Raw genomic sequence first — 14699 nt, 5'->3', positions numbered from 1 at the left:
CCGCTCTTTCCACACAGACGTGCTTTATTTGTTTCTGGTCATATTGACCATGACATCTTGCCAAGACACTGAACTTAAGGTATATGAGACAACAGAGGCATTACTGTATTTTATACATTCATACATTAGTCTGAACCGGCTCACTCATTCATGACGTTAGTCACATTCTGTCAGTCCAAATCCGATTATTTGTGTATCCGATTGGAATCTGATCTAAATTATTGACTGTCCACACTGACTACGCTTACATGCAACCAAATTATCGGCCCAATCGGACTGAAAAGCCTTCATTTAAACACCTTGATTGATCCGATTGAGTTCGATCCGAATGAAATTTCGATTGGATTGGAAGGGGTGGTGTAGACCTTTTATAATCTGATCAAAAGGACATGTAAACACTTGATCAGATTGAAAACCGAGACTAGAAACTGCTGCGCATGTGCAATGACGTAGAAATGGCGTACGGAACGAGCTGTTGTTGTTTTGAATGAAGTGTCATAAGTGATTGTCGTGTCATTCTAAAAATTCTCCTAGCACTCATTGTCTGTGAAGTGCTGCAGGACAGCGTTGTCCCATCAGTCCTCACTTCACACTCTCATTCACAGACGGCTTGTTTTGGGCGCGGGAAGAGGCGTTTTTACTGCTTGATAAATATAACAGCACGACACAACGGTTCATGTGTTCGTTGTCTCCTAATCAGGACCCGAAACAGATAAATATTAAATCTGCTCTTTAAAACGAAGAAAAGAAGCAATGTAGGAGAATAGTATGTGCAAACCGCGGGAAACTCTGTAGTGTGCACGTCAAAAAATCAATTCCGATTTGAAGCTTGTGAAATATAACACGCACATCAACCCAATCACTTTATTTAGCATTCATGTAAACACTACGTTCAGATTCATTAATCGTAATGAATTCATTCCGATTGAAACGAAAGGTGTCCATGTAAACATAGCAATGTGTATCGCAACTGTCCCGTGGCGCTCTTTCACTCTCCAGAATGACTGCATTGGTTTCTATGGCAATGACATTGAGTTAATAGGTATAAGCCAAAAACAGCAACAATCGCAACATGGAGGTGTTTGCAATACAGATGTTGTCTTATTTACAACATGACGATGTATAGCCACCACACTGGACTACCTTGCTTCTGCAGCAACTTTCAGCAGGTTTTTTACGTTTTATGTGGCGTGAGAGAGTCAAAAACCACACAAAATCCGATCAGAGCAGTCAGACTGAAACGGATTTCCAGAAATGCAATGCAGTTCAAACCACATATGAAACACATCTGTAAAAAAAAATTGCTGTTCACAATTGCTAAACACAAATGGACATGCACAAAAATCGGATTTGGACTGACATTCTGAACAAGGCTATAATGTCGTGAATGGCAAAAAAAAAAAAAAAAAAAAAAACTGAAATTCAACCTGATTGTTTCAGTTTAAACCAAAAGTGTTTAAATGTTAGTTTAATTACATACTTTTTACCATTCAAACTAAAAGCAACTAAATACACCAGTGAATCATTACAAAATAAATACAAAATAAAAAACAAAGTAATGACCAAATAGAATTTAAAAACTGCACTAGCAATGTTATCAAGTTGTTAAGTAAATAAAGCAACTAGTAATAATGGAATTTAAAAACTGCACTGGTTAACAGGGAATTTAAAATTAAATGGTTAAGGGGTGTTTTAAATTAAATTCCTTTAGTATTATGTACATTTTTTAAAAACTTTGTTTTAAGGTTTTGCCAATGTTATAAATAATAAAAATAATTTAATAATACATTTAAAAATCCCCTTAAAGGGATAGTTCACCCAAAAATGAAAATTATCCCATGATTTGCTCACCCTCATGTCATCCTAGGTGTATGACATTCTTCCTTCAGACAAATACAATCAGAGTTATATTAAAAAATGTCCTGGCTCTTCCAAGCTTTATAATGGGAGTGAATGGGCACCATTTTTAACTAGGATTTTTAATAACTAGCTTCCGGCAGACGGCCATACGCATTGATTTACAGCGAAACACTAACCCTTGAACTTGACGCACAACGTAATGACGATCTGCCGGAAGATAGTTATTTTAGTTGATAAAGTTTTAAATATGGACATTTTTCTTACAAGAACGCAACGCTTCACTTCAGAAGGCCTTTATTAACCCCTCGGAGCCGTTTGGGACACTTTTATGATGGAAAGATGCACTTGTATGGACTTATATTTTTAATATAACTCTGATTGTATTCATCTGAAAAAAGAATGTCATATACACTAGGGGTGGGAATCTCTAGGCACCTCACGATTCGATCCGATTACGATTCAGAGGGCTGCGATGCGATGCTAAAATGATTATCGATGCATCCTTTTTTGTGTGTGACTGACTACTTGGTACTTTTAAAGCGTAACTCTCACCAAAATGCAAAACTTTCATTTAAAAGCATAATTAGGATGGAAACGCCACTTTTAAGATTGACCGTATTTTCGTTTTCAGTCAAATTGCCTCGACACAACATGAAACTTTGCTCGAAGTATCACCAGGGGCTCTACACATGAACTCGAGCATTGAGAACATGGTTTGTGTACACAGAGTTTACTAAAAAGAAAGGTTTTGAACAACTCACTGTAGTTGTTGTTGTTTCCGGCCGCCGTCATTTTGACAGTCAAAAATAGTCGATCTCAGAATGCGAATGAACTGACTCTGAATTTTAGTATTGTTTCTTATACGAGGATCCTTTTTCAAATAGAAGGTCAATATTGATTTTCACTAACGAGAAAACAACAAATTATCCGTGAATTTATATGGAACTAAGCTTTAGGAGCTTTCCATCTTTACTCTGCTCCCTGTTACGTTGCATTCGGAGATCGACAATTTTTGACACAGCTACAGTGAGTTGTTCAAAACCTTTCTTTTTAGTAAACTCTGTGTACACAAACAATGTTCTCAATGCTCGAGTTCATGTGTAGAGCCCCTGGTGATACTTCGAGCAAAGTTTCATGTTGTGTCGAGCCTTCTTAGTGTTTTAAAAATAGCGATTTTGATGCTATCACAGTCGTGCCCCAAGCACTCCCATTCAAAAGGCAATTTGACCGAAAACAAAAATACGGTCAATCTTAAAAGTGGCGTATCCATCCTAATTATGCTTTTAAACGAAAGTTTGCCTCGGGTAAATTCACAAAAAGACCCTAGGTTGCATTTTGGCGAGAGTTACGCTTTAAAGCAAAGTATTTATAATGACCCATAAATAATTTACTTCCAATATCTTTTATTAATAAAACAAATGGAAGTGATTTGGCAAGTCAACTGTAAGGTTACATTTGCCAGCATATGTCCCAACATTGCAAAGAACTAACAGGAAAAGAAATGTGTGCCTGTACTAGCAGCTAGTGTTGTCACGGTACCAAAATTTCAGTATTCGGTACCGATACCAGTGAAAATCCACGGTTCTCGGTACCAATTTCGGTACCAAAGCTTAATTTAGATTAAATTTACATAATTATATTAAAGTGTATATCACAGTTACAAAGATGAAAACTGTAGTATTAAAAACACTTTACAATAAGATTCCATTTGTTAGATAACATTAGATAAAATGACCTAACAAAAAAACAATAGCCTAGTTATATACTGTCGCAATTATTCTCCTTTAGGGGTTAATTTAAAAATACATTTTTAAAATCAAAAGTTAACATTATTTCTGTTAACATTATTTAATGCACAATGAATGAAGTGAACAAACATGACCAATCAAGTGTTTGTATTAAATAACATTCACTAACATTAATTAATGTTGTAAAAATATATTGTTCACTCAATGTGTTATGTTAGATAACGCATTAAGTGATGTTAATGAATGGTATCTTATTGTAGCATTACCAAACTATACAGGAGATAAAATGTTTTATTTGACTTGACTATACTTTTATTTAATCCAAAACTGTATTCATATTTAACTTTAAAAGGGCTTTTTAAACCTGCTAAGAGTTATCCAGCCAAGAATAAGACTAGAACTGCTTTTCTGACGGACTGATATTAATGACGGCTTTTTATTTCTCATCTCCATAAATATATCTAGTAGTAAAGCTAATGCAAGGGCTAGAAATCAATTAATAGGCCTATGTCACACTTCCTCGTCGTCATGGAGAGCGCAGTTCGCACAAGCGTTTGTACTCCCGTGGCGTCTGTCGTTGCTATGCATCCATGAACGCGCATGGAAAAGCGAGCGCGCCGCTTCTATTATGAGCGCGCTTGCCGCGCGCCATTTGAAATAACATATCTGCACGCGCAAAAACATCAGCACCACATCAGCAGCAGCACCGCCGATCGCCATCAGCGCTTTTATGAAGAGGACGCAACTGCACGCGCTTCGGGCATGCACGCGCATCAAGTACCGGGTTTGAGAAAACCTGGTACCGTGACGTTTAAAAAAAAAATAGTACCGACTTGGTACCGAAGTACCGGGTCTTTTGACAACACTACTAGCAGCATACTTGTAGTCAATGAATACCAACTTCAGCATATTCTGAAACTCTTAACATAAAATAATAGACTTCTAATCAACATCCTCCTGTTATGTGCAATGAGCAATATAATCCTTCAGACAAAAAATGCTGTAGCAAAATCACAAACAGCTCTCATACAAAAATAATGCTTGTGGACGTATGCATATTCTGAATAATTAGTAACATACAAAGCTGCTCTTATACACAAATAAATAATAAAGAGTCTAAGACGTATGACTTGAAACTGTTGCTATATACCACAATCAAATACAGCTTATACAAAAAAAGTAAATGAACATCTGCAGAGAGCACAGTCAAAATGTAACTTTTTGTGACTGGCATTGCACTGATACACACTGTGACTGTGGAGGGCAGCACAGTAAACCTGCGCATAACGTACGTATAACAGATCTGTTTACAGCATATCGATGTGAAAACAAAACAATACAGAAAGCAGCTCTCATACAAAAATAGAAAAAAGGCCACAATGAAATTATGCTAATTTCCCATATGTTAGCTTTTAACCAAGAGGGTGCCGTTCGGATTTCAGGCTCAGCCATCATGCGTTTCTGTTATGCGTACGCCACAGACTGTCCGGGCACCGCGCTTTAGATTTCCGTCAATATTACGTTATTAGAAAGAAAAGTGTTTTATCGATTTTTGACATTTGTGAATCGATTCAGAATCGTCCACGTCCGCATCGCGATGAATCTAAGAATCAAAATTTTCCCCCACCCCTAATATACACCTAGGATGGCTTCGGCGTGAGTAAATCATGGGCTAATTTTCATTTTTGGGTGAACTATTCCTTTAACCATTTAATTACCAATTAACGATTAACTAAAAATAATAGATTTTTATGCTGTTTTAATACTTTGACCATTTTGATTCACATGCGTTCAACACAAAGAAACCAAGTAGCAGAAAGCAACAGATTATCACTAATGAGAGCATAAAATTACTGAGGAGCTTTGTAGACAGAACGAGTTTAGACTAGTGGGATAAAGATGAAGGAAGAAAGAAGTGAAAGAGATACACTCACAGGAGTCTGGGAGGAGGAGGAGGAAGAGTAGGAGGAAGGAGGCAGTGCTGCGCAGAGCGTCGTAAGGTTGTGGGGGAGTTACTCACTTTGGCGCCTGTATGCCCCCTCCCCCGACCGAGGCCGAGGCTTTGCGGACCAGGCGGTACTGCATCTCTGCAGCGGCAGCGCTAGAGTAAGACAGGGACTTCCCCAGTGGCGGGGGGTGTGGCGAGCGTGGAGGGTGGGTGGTGGGCGGCAGGGGCGTGTCAGTGGAGCGAGTGCGGTATGGATACGAGGGCTGAGACGGGCCCGAGTCAGAGAGCAGAGGGGGTCGAGAAAAGCGAGGCGGCCGATGGTGATGGTGGTGATGGTGGTGGTGGTGGTGATGGTGCGGTTGCGAGTCGTGCAGCAGGCGTTCTCGCTCGCGTTCAGGCGGAGCGGGAGGGGAAGCAGTGGAGCCACGTAGATAGACGGCATGCTGCGGGGAGGCGAGGAGGACGGCGCTAGAGGCAGACGGCTGGTGGAGTTCAGCCTCCCGTTGCTGAGCGATCTGTGCTGACAGGAAGGGCGAACTGTATCCAACTACTGGCGCGCGCGGTCGCCCTGGCGTCATCTCTGGTGCCGCTGATTCAAATTCTGGGCTTTCGGAAGGTGTGAGCAGACTATCGTACGAAAGACTGCCGTTCCGAGGAGCCGGTGGTGGCGTCTGATTGGCTAAGCTTTTGTAGCTGGTGGAGGTGGTAGCCTCAGATGGTGGGGCATTGTGGGAAGAGCGAACACTGGAGGACCGTGAGGCCCCTCCGGCGAGCACCGTAGAATCAGAAAAGGAGGGGTACGAGCGCCCTCCTAGGGAGTATCCTGGGATCCCTGAGGCTGGAGGTCCTCCAGGGCCCCCACCTGTTCGCTCGGCCACGCTACGCTCCGCTCCGCCCACCTCACACCCATCCAGACTGGGTTCGGAGCGATAGCCTGGCTGCTGACTGGACTGGAGGAGAGAGGAAGAGGACTCTTTAAGACTGTCCCCACGACTCATCTATAGAGAGAGCGAGAGAGAGACAGGAAGCAGAAGAGATTATAAAGTTACAAGAGAAATCTGAAAGCCAAATTCAATGGGAGGTAAAGGACAAACTCCATTGTAAGGATCATGTGGGCCACTGGGGACAGATGATTTGGTAAAGTGTTTTCTATAGCTATAATAAAGAGCCAGCATTACAGGATACGACAGACAGAGAGGCTAAGCTTGGAAAGGCAGGGAACACTGAAGTATTGGCAACGAACTTGGAAGCACTAAGGGCAGAGCACTGTGCATGTCATTTTTGCCTTTTGTTTCAACAAGGCACACCACATGAGCAACCATAAAAAGTCAAAAGATCACAACATCTACTGGCAGGGCAATAAGTCCTGAGGCCTCATGTATGAAAGGTAAGATACAAGCAAGTTTGACATTTACCCTGTTGGTTTTTTTTGATTGTAGACCTGAGTGACTGTGGATATTTTTTATCCATTTAACTCGCAGGTATATTATTTCACAGAACATAATGTAGTTCTGCAAATGAATATCTAGTTTGTTTTGCTACTAAATGCTCAACCAAAATGGAATCTTGGAATTGTGATATTTCTTCCCAGCAGAATGATAAAAGTCTAAGTGGTCGATTAATTTTGGTCAATTAATTGCACTCGAAATGCAAATGTAAGGAGGCGGAGAGAGAGTTTGTAAACATACAAAAGCGTACAAAATAATTTACTGTCTATCATTTTTATAGAATCTGAAAAATCCCAACACTTTCCTTAATTTGAGGGTGTCTCGCTGCTATATTGGAGTGTCTACCAGTTACTGGCACTGGATTAATTATGATATTATCATACGTGTAGTATTAACACAATATCAATATTTAATTTTTATATGCATCACTGTTATCATCAGTTCCGGTATACCGCTACTCACCTAATTACAGCTCATGAATTGAAAGGAAGCCAACAGCATAAATACTAATTTTATAAATCTAAACCATGTGCACACAAACTTTTAGAATGGAAGCTCACAGTAAATGTTTATTCATGAGGCCTCTGGTCTTTCAGAATCAATTAAATTCACGTCACATAGTGTGTTTCTTATCTAATCTATCTTAATCCAAAACCACAGAGCCAAAACTGACACACCCTCAGAGCTAAAACCAGCAAAACGTTTTGCACAGCCACTCTGGGAGGACAGATGGGTTGTTTGTGTTGGCTTTATTAACACTTGAGTTTAATCACACAAATGGGACAGATTACATTTATTATTTTGTTTCAGAAAGGCAATATTTGTCTGTGCCAAATGTTTTGTATTTGCTGTGGGCTTTTGAGAAAGTAGTATGGTCTTTTTGTAAAGACAACATCTTTATACAATATAACCCTAGAGATATGAAATCCCTACTATGATGATAAACTAAATAGTTGGAGAATCAAAATGCAATAATTAAATAGAAAAAAATTAGCAACATTAAAAAGCTGCATTTATAAAGTTAATTGATGTGTACAAAAAGACAAGTATTAGAGAAAGGAGAGGAACATTAACAATAACACACACACACACGGACACACAAACAATGAAGTACAGTGTAAACTTACTGATACTGTTCAACTGAAAGCCACTGAGTCAACCAAATCGAAGGGGAAAAAACAATATAATGGATTGAATAAAATGTTAGAGGAAAAAGAAAGGCTTAAAATATGCGGTATAATGGAAATAATAACAGTCATGCAAAAGAATGTGAATGACGTCGCATCAACAAATGAAATGCAGTGAATCACCACCACCACCACCACCACCGACTGTGAATAAATACACTTTGGATAAACAATACATACATCCAACACGGAAAAGTTACCTGGTTGGCATATGCATGTGTAAGAGCAGTGTGGTTCTTGCCCGGGCTGCTGTAGGTGGGTCTGTACTTGAACATGGTGGGGGTGGGTGGAGCTTTATTCAATAGACTGCTCTCTGCAAACAAAAAAAGTTAAAAAAGGTCCATGAGAAATCAGATTCAGAGTTTTAAACACATTTTAGGAACACATTAAGTTAATTAAACAAGCATTCCAACAGGTACTTGCAATCTTAAAATCCATTCCAAATATTAATTATTTATTCCTAAATGGCTAAATATAATCACAATTCAGCATGAAAATACAATTATGACATTATTGCAGAGACAATTTGAAACCTTTAATAGGCCTATGTCACGAAAAAATTGAAGACCGGAAGTACGTCTTTTAGTAGGGATACGGCTCTTCCGGTTAGCTTTTTACAATGGCAGAGTCCGATAGATACCGCTGGACCAAATCTCTCCGCAACCTGCCTGAAGTCACATATGACGATGTGGTTCGGATGGTAAATGAAAACTCTCAAGTGGAAAAGCGTGAAAGCTGAGGTATGGCTGTCTACGTCCTGACGCAGAGCAACCCGGTGCACTACAACAACAGCGGCGGGCCGTTCGCCAGTAAGGTAAACGTTTCTATGGTAACAGCGAGTTGGACCAATCAGCAGACATTGCTGCTACGCTTAGGATTGTGGGTAGTGTAGTTTTTTTTCATAAGATCGCGGATAAAACATGTTTTTCTTAAAACAAGGTTGATTTCATACAAACTTATAGCTTCCATAGGAGCAAAAACCTTCGTTTCACAACCTCATAGCTCGTGGTCAGTCTACCTCGGATGGTTTAGACCAGGGTTCACCAATCTCGGTCCTGGAGGGCCGCTGTCCTGCAGAGTTTAACTCCAACCCCAATTAAATGCACCTGAACCAGCTAATCAAGGTCTCACTAGGCATACTAGAAACTTTCAAACAGGTGTGTTGGAGCTGGTTGGAGCTAAACTCTGCAGGGACAGCGGCCCTCCAGGACCGAGATTGGTGAACCCTGGTTGAGACATTATGGCTGATAATCTAAATCCTTATGGAGAAATACAGTTGACCGGAAGTTCTGAATCCCTACTCCGCGTTCCGGAAGCAGGAAGTGTGACATAGGCCTATAAACTCTATTGAATGCAAGTCAAATGGTGACTTTGAAAATGTAATCTGAAGTTTAAAAAATTAGCTAAAAGAACTTTACAAATAAGGCAGAAAAGATAAATGTCTGAAGGATAATCAATCAGAATGATATTATAGTTTGGCATGCTGGTTGACTCTAACCCTCAGGGTGTCCGGCAGGTCCTCGTGACAGCCCAGGGTATCTGAGCTCTGGTTTAGGTGGAGGCGGAGGCTCGGCGTCAGCAGATTGACTCTCCATCATCTCCAAACTGCTCTTAGACTGAAATATCGCAAGAGAAAGGATACAGCACCAGTGGTTAATTCAATAAAAGAAACAGACACAACAGCAGACAACACACTAAATGTAAAAGCAAGGACACAGATTCAGCATCCGAACATTGATTAGAAGTACAACTCCTTCCTTAATTCCAAAGTCACTAAAAGAAAATGGTTATTGAGGTTATATCTAAATCTAATATAAAACAAATGGAAATGTAGCCAATGTATTCTGCAATGCTTTTCATCATGCTGAAGAAAAAGGTTCAAGATTAGGGGGATTTTAGAGTATGAAGTCTTCTATGAACCACGTCACTTTTTAGGTTGAGGCCATTGATTTGGCACTAGGGTCAGATTGATACAGAATTTTTGGGACGATATCACCTTCTAGTACTTCACTACTGCTAACAACAATTTATTTTTTATCAAGTCATGTTCTAATTAATGTGTGCGTAATGCAATTATTCATACTAGTTTTTGTAACATATTCAGTGAATCCTAAACATTTATGTTTCAAAGTTGCATTGCCTGAACTGCCAAACTGTGCACTGTACTGGTCAGGTAACGAAATTTGATAAATTTTATATTGTAAATATCTAACCCTATTACTTTGTATTGGTATACCATGCAACCCTATTTGGTATAGTTCAACATGTTGCTGGTGGAAACATGAACACACTTTAGTCTCTGGACAATTTGTCGTGCCAACTTTCCATGAGGTTACTAGTTGCAGCAGACACACCTCCAAAAGATTCAGCAACCTTATCAGAGATATAAGACCAGGACTTCTGAAAAGTGAATGCACATCTCTTTTAATTGGTTCCTTCCGTTTCTGCACAGTGGAGCAAATTCATCTCTGCCACACGGTACCTTCGTCCTCCCACTTGCTATCAGTGCTTACAACTACAAGCTACAAGCAAGCTACAAGTTGAGCCTCTCATTTTAGAAATCATTAATGCAGAAATCCATGTATTGCCAAAAAGCAAACACATTTTCCTCATAACTCCAGGTTACAATGTTAAAAATGGTCAAACCCCTGTAATAAAGTGCTCCAAACAGATAGAAAGTTCCTATAGTTCTTCAAGAACATAAATCAAGAGACATTTCAGAACACAACCTTTCATTATGGAACAAGAAAGTATTTTTGACAGTTTAAAAGCCGGTCTACATTTCAGCCATATTAATGCAAGCCTGTCTGTGTCAGCTGTCCTCAATCACATGGTAAATGGCACAAACAGATATTTTTTAGCTTCATCTGCCGGAGAGCGGGAATTGGAGCCAGTTGTTTGCAAAATAGTCTAGTAGTGCACTCTCTGATCTAGGGATTTGGGAGGCGACAGGAACATCTGCATCTAAAAGGCAGAGGTAACGCTTATGGCCTCAGCTCGTACAAGGTTTTAAAACATTTCCATGGCCTATCCAGTTACCGGATAAGGATAAAAAAACAAAACAAAAAAAAACATTAAAATATTCCTGAGTAATTTAGAACAATTTAATTTTTAATATTTAATAAAAAGAACAACTTTGGCCATCATTATAGCTTGCAAGCAGCTTTTTGCCCTATACAAGAGTATGATTTCATTAGTTTCCATGGCTTTTTCAGGCCAGGAAAATTAAATTTAAAAAAATCCCTGATATAAGGTAGGGTAGGCAATTTCTGAGAGGCTAATAATAGCATGCTAGCTTTGAAAGCAAATCAATTCAATGCGCTCTCCAAAGCCATGCCTCCTCCAAAACACATGAACGTGCACAGCAAAAGCAGATTCTGCAAAGGTTCACGAGGCCGTGTTAAATTACCTCATGTCTCAAAGCACATAACATTACAATAATAATGAACGTGAACAACTTAGAGATCTGACTTCTGAAACGCATTATTCCGAGCTCAGAGTACGGTGAGGTTGGTTACCAAACTCTGTACTTTTAAGGGAACAGACAGAATTACGTTGGTAATACCGAGTACCGATTCACATGAAATCAATCGGTGCCAAATTACGGTACCTCAGAACGCATCGGTCCATTTAAATATGAATCCTGCATGTTCTGCGTGTCCCTGTGTGAATGAATGGTGCAGACGTGCAGTTCCATTTACCACACACACACACACAAAAGCATGTGTGTTGCGTGATGCTCGCGCTGTTTCACTATGTGAGGACATGAATGCATGAACTTCATCTCCAGAGCCGCTCTGAGAGTCACTTCATCAGCATTTTACGGTTTCATTTGAGAAAAACTATTCTCATATCATAAACACCAGGAAATTCAAAGGTTTTCATGGCAACCCATCAAAATAAAAGATTGGTTTAACTTGACAAATATATTACTTTTGTACAGTAATAAAAATACTAACACTAATAATAATAAATTATCATCAAAACTTAGTTTAAGGAATAATAAAAAAAAATCTTAAATAAATAATACAGTATACAAACATGACAGACAATTGCAGACAGCAACCAAGGCAGCTCTGGCATAATGTTAATTACACTTCTATAAATGACTTACAGGTTCTTTACAGTTATTGAGATAAACATGCCTAAAGTACCGGGAAAATGTTACCGTTGGGTTTCAACTGTTACCACTGGATTTTCAACTACTACTATGCTCTGACTGTTTGTCTACAGCTCTTCATATCCTCATGGAACACGCTGATGTCGTGTGATGTCTGCGCTAGAAGGGTGTGTGGAAGTATGGAAATTAGGGATGCACCGAAATTTCAGCTGCCGAAAATGGCATTTTCGTTTTTTAGCCGAAAGAGAAAAAAGGCCGAAAATATGCCGCCCCGCCCCGCCCCGCCCCTCCGTATTCAGCGTTCACTCTGGCTCATTATGTTTTGTGACTTTGCGAGCCGCTCCGCTTCCAAAGATGCACAACTTCAAAGCGTGATTCACTGTGTGTGTGTGCTGTGCTCTCCACTCCACTCCATGTTTGCAGCGTGTTCTGCAATGTTACGCTGCAACCTCGGTGTGTGTGCGCTCTGCTCAGTCGCTCATGGCCCAAACACATATACAGCTCACGCTCACCGGAAGGGCAAAGTCTGCTAAAAACATGCCGACATGAAATTTATCTGGACTTGTTTCTGTTTGCAATAGCCCTGCTGTTCTGTAATGTGGTGTGTATAGCCGTGCTGGGCAACGCTGGTAAAATTACGCTATCCAACACTAAACCTCTCCCTGCTATCTGCTCACATGCTCTGATAATAATAGCTTTGTAGGACTACTTTATTTTGATAAAAGGTAAAAGAATAAATCTGTTGAATCTGATTTTGCTGCTTAGAACTGAATGAAGAATAATATATTGATATTTCATATAATTTTAATATAGGCCTATTTTCTGTTAAATTGTTGTGTTACTTGAAATAAAAGTGTGGTTATTTTACTGGCCTGATTTTTTTAAAATTCAGATTCATTAAATTTAATTAAAAGGTTTTATAATAATACAATTATACAAAAAAAAAAAAACTAATTTAAAATAAGAAATGTGTATATATATATATATATATATATATATATATATATATATATATATATATAAAATATTATAATAAATAATAATAATAATAATATAATAATAAATAAGTGTCATTTTCGGTTTTGGTTTTCGGCCAAGTGCATCCAGAATTTTCGGTTTCGGCCCAAAATTTTCCTTTCGGTGCATCCCTAATGGAAATACATATGTTGACAGGCAGGTAGGACAACCTATCATTGGACGAACATTTTTTGGTCATGAGACTTCCACAGAAGTATGTAAATGTTTTAAATATTTAGACCACTTCTATGATTGATTGCTATCAGTATGTGGAGAGAGTTTCAACCAGTATAACAAGAAGTGTTTATGAAAACATTGCCTACCCTACTTTTAAGGTTGGAGAGATGCAGAGAGAACATTGAAGAAAATAAGGAAAATGAGATTATTTCCTTACCCGGTGTAGGTCTCCATGGATTCCGTTGTCGAGCACCTTGGCTGCCAGTTGAGCCTCTGTAAGTTGGGGTCGGAGGAAAGGAGGCTGAACAGACACTGTCTGAGCCTTCTTCTTTCTACCCAGATACCTGAATACAACACTGAGTTAGAACCTCAATCAGAAAATACAACACAGCTCAAAGTTATGAATATAGTTGAACACATACCTGGGTGCTTGTGAGCTGCACAGAACATGCGAGACGTTCCTGAAGCAGCCGTTTGTGAAGGGGTTCACGCCTCCCCTGAACTTCCCTGTCACCTACAAACAAGGAGTTGACCATTAAACAATAACCTTAAAAGGTTACTTTATCAGTTATTTGTCCGTTGAAATTTGGCTTTAGTTTTAAAAATAAAAAAGTAACATTTCACAAATAAAAAGGGATGAAAAAGAGAGGCACTAGAGAAAAATAGTGAGACAATAAGATACAAAAGCGTGCACATGTGGTCCACACAAAGAGGAGGAGAGGTGGGCTCAAAGAAAGCAGCAAAATGATTTGGGAAGAGGATTATTAAGAGATTACAATCTAAAGAAGGGCTGGGAGAAGGTCATATTTTGTAGGATTATAAAACTGCTTAATATGGATTTTAATCCCAGTTCACCACCAACATGATTATTGACAGGAAAACAAAAACAAACACGGCAGCACAGGGCTCCAGACTGCGACCAAAATCTGAGAGTGTGCGACTGAATTTTACATCCAGTCACACATGTGCGACCAGTAAACCAGTAAAAAGATTAAATTACCATTGTAAACACAGCTGCAGAGGACGCTTATTGGCTATTTTCACTCCCTAATATCTATTTTGTCACTCATTTTGCTTTTGAATTAATATTAAGACTTTATGAAGGATAATAACTAAAGTTAACTTTATCTATACACCTCAAATTAAGCTCAGTGCTTTGTCATCCCACAGTGCTACCAAATACTTTCTGTAGAA

At 39.2% G+C, this 14699-nt stretch overlaps 1 protein-coding gene across 2 annotated transcripts in view; it reads right to left on the bottom strand.

The window, feature by feature from the left end:
• Positions 1-14699, bottom strand: part of zdhhc5a (zDHHC palmitoyltransferase 5a) — a 39782-nt gene that overhangs the window by 2991 nt on the left and 22092 nt on the right. Inside the window, exons 7-11 of one of the 2 annotated variants that reach the window (XR_014605116.1) lie at positions 13928-14019; positions 13723-13849; positions 9690-9807; positions 8392-8504; positions 5543-6554 (exon numbers count right to left, since the gene is read on the bottom strand). Coding sequence is in view for 1 of the 2 variants with exons in the window: in XM_084107009.1 (XP_083963135.1) it covers positions 5629-6554; positions 8392-8504; positions 9690-9807; positions 13723-13849; positions 13928-14019 (1376 nt within the window). In the remaining variant the exon portion in view is untranslated. The remainder of the gene's footprint in view (positions 1-5542; positions 6555-8391; positions 8505-9689; positions 9808-13722; positions 13850-13927; positions 14020-14699) is intronic. The other variant, XM_084107009.1, reaches the window with a different exon arrangement.

The sequence above is a fragment of the Abramis brama genome (assembly GCF_963993115.1).
Source record: "Abramis brama genome assembly, chromosome: 2".
In the NCBI taxonomy this organism is placed as follows: domain Eukaryota; kingdom Metazoa; phylum Chordata; class Actinopteri; order Cypriniformes; family Leuciscidae; genus Abramis; species Abramis brama.
The sequence above is the reverse complement of the archived record's forward strand: the minus strand, read 5'-3'. Positions and strand labels throughout refer to the sequence as shown.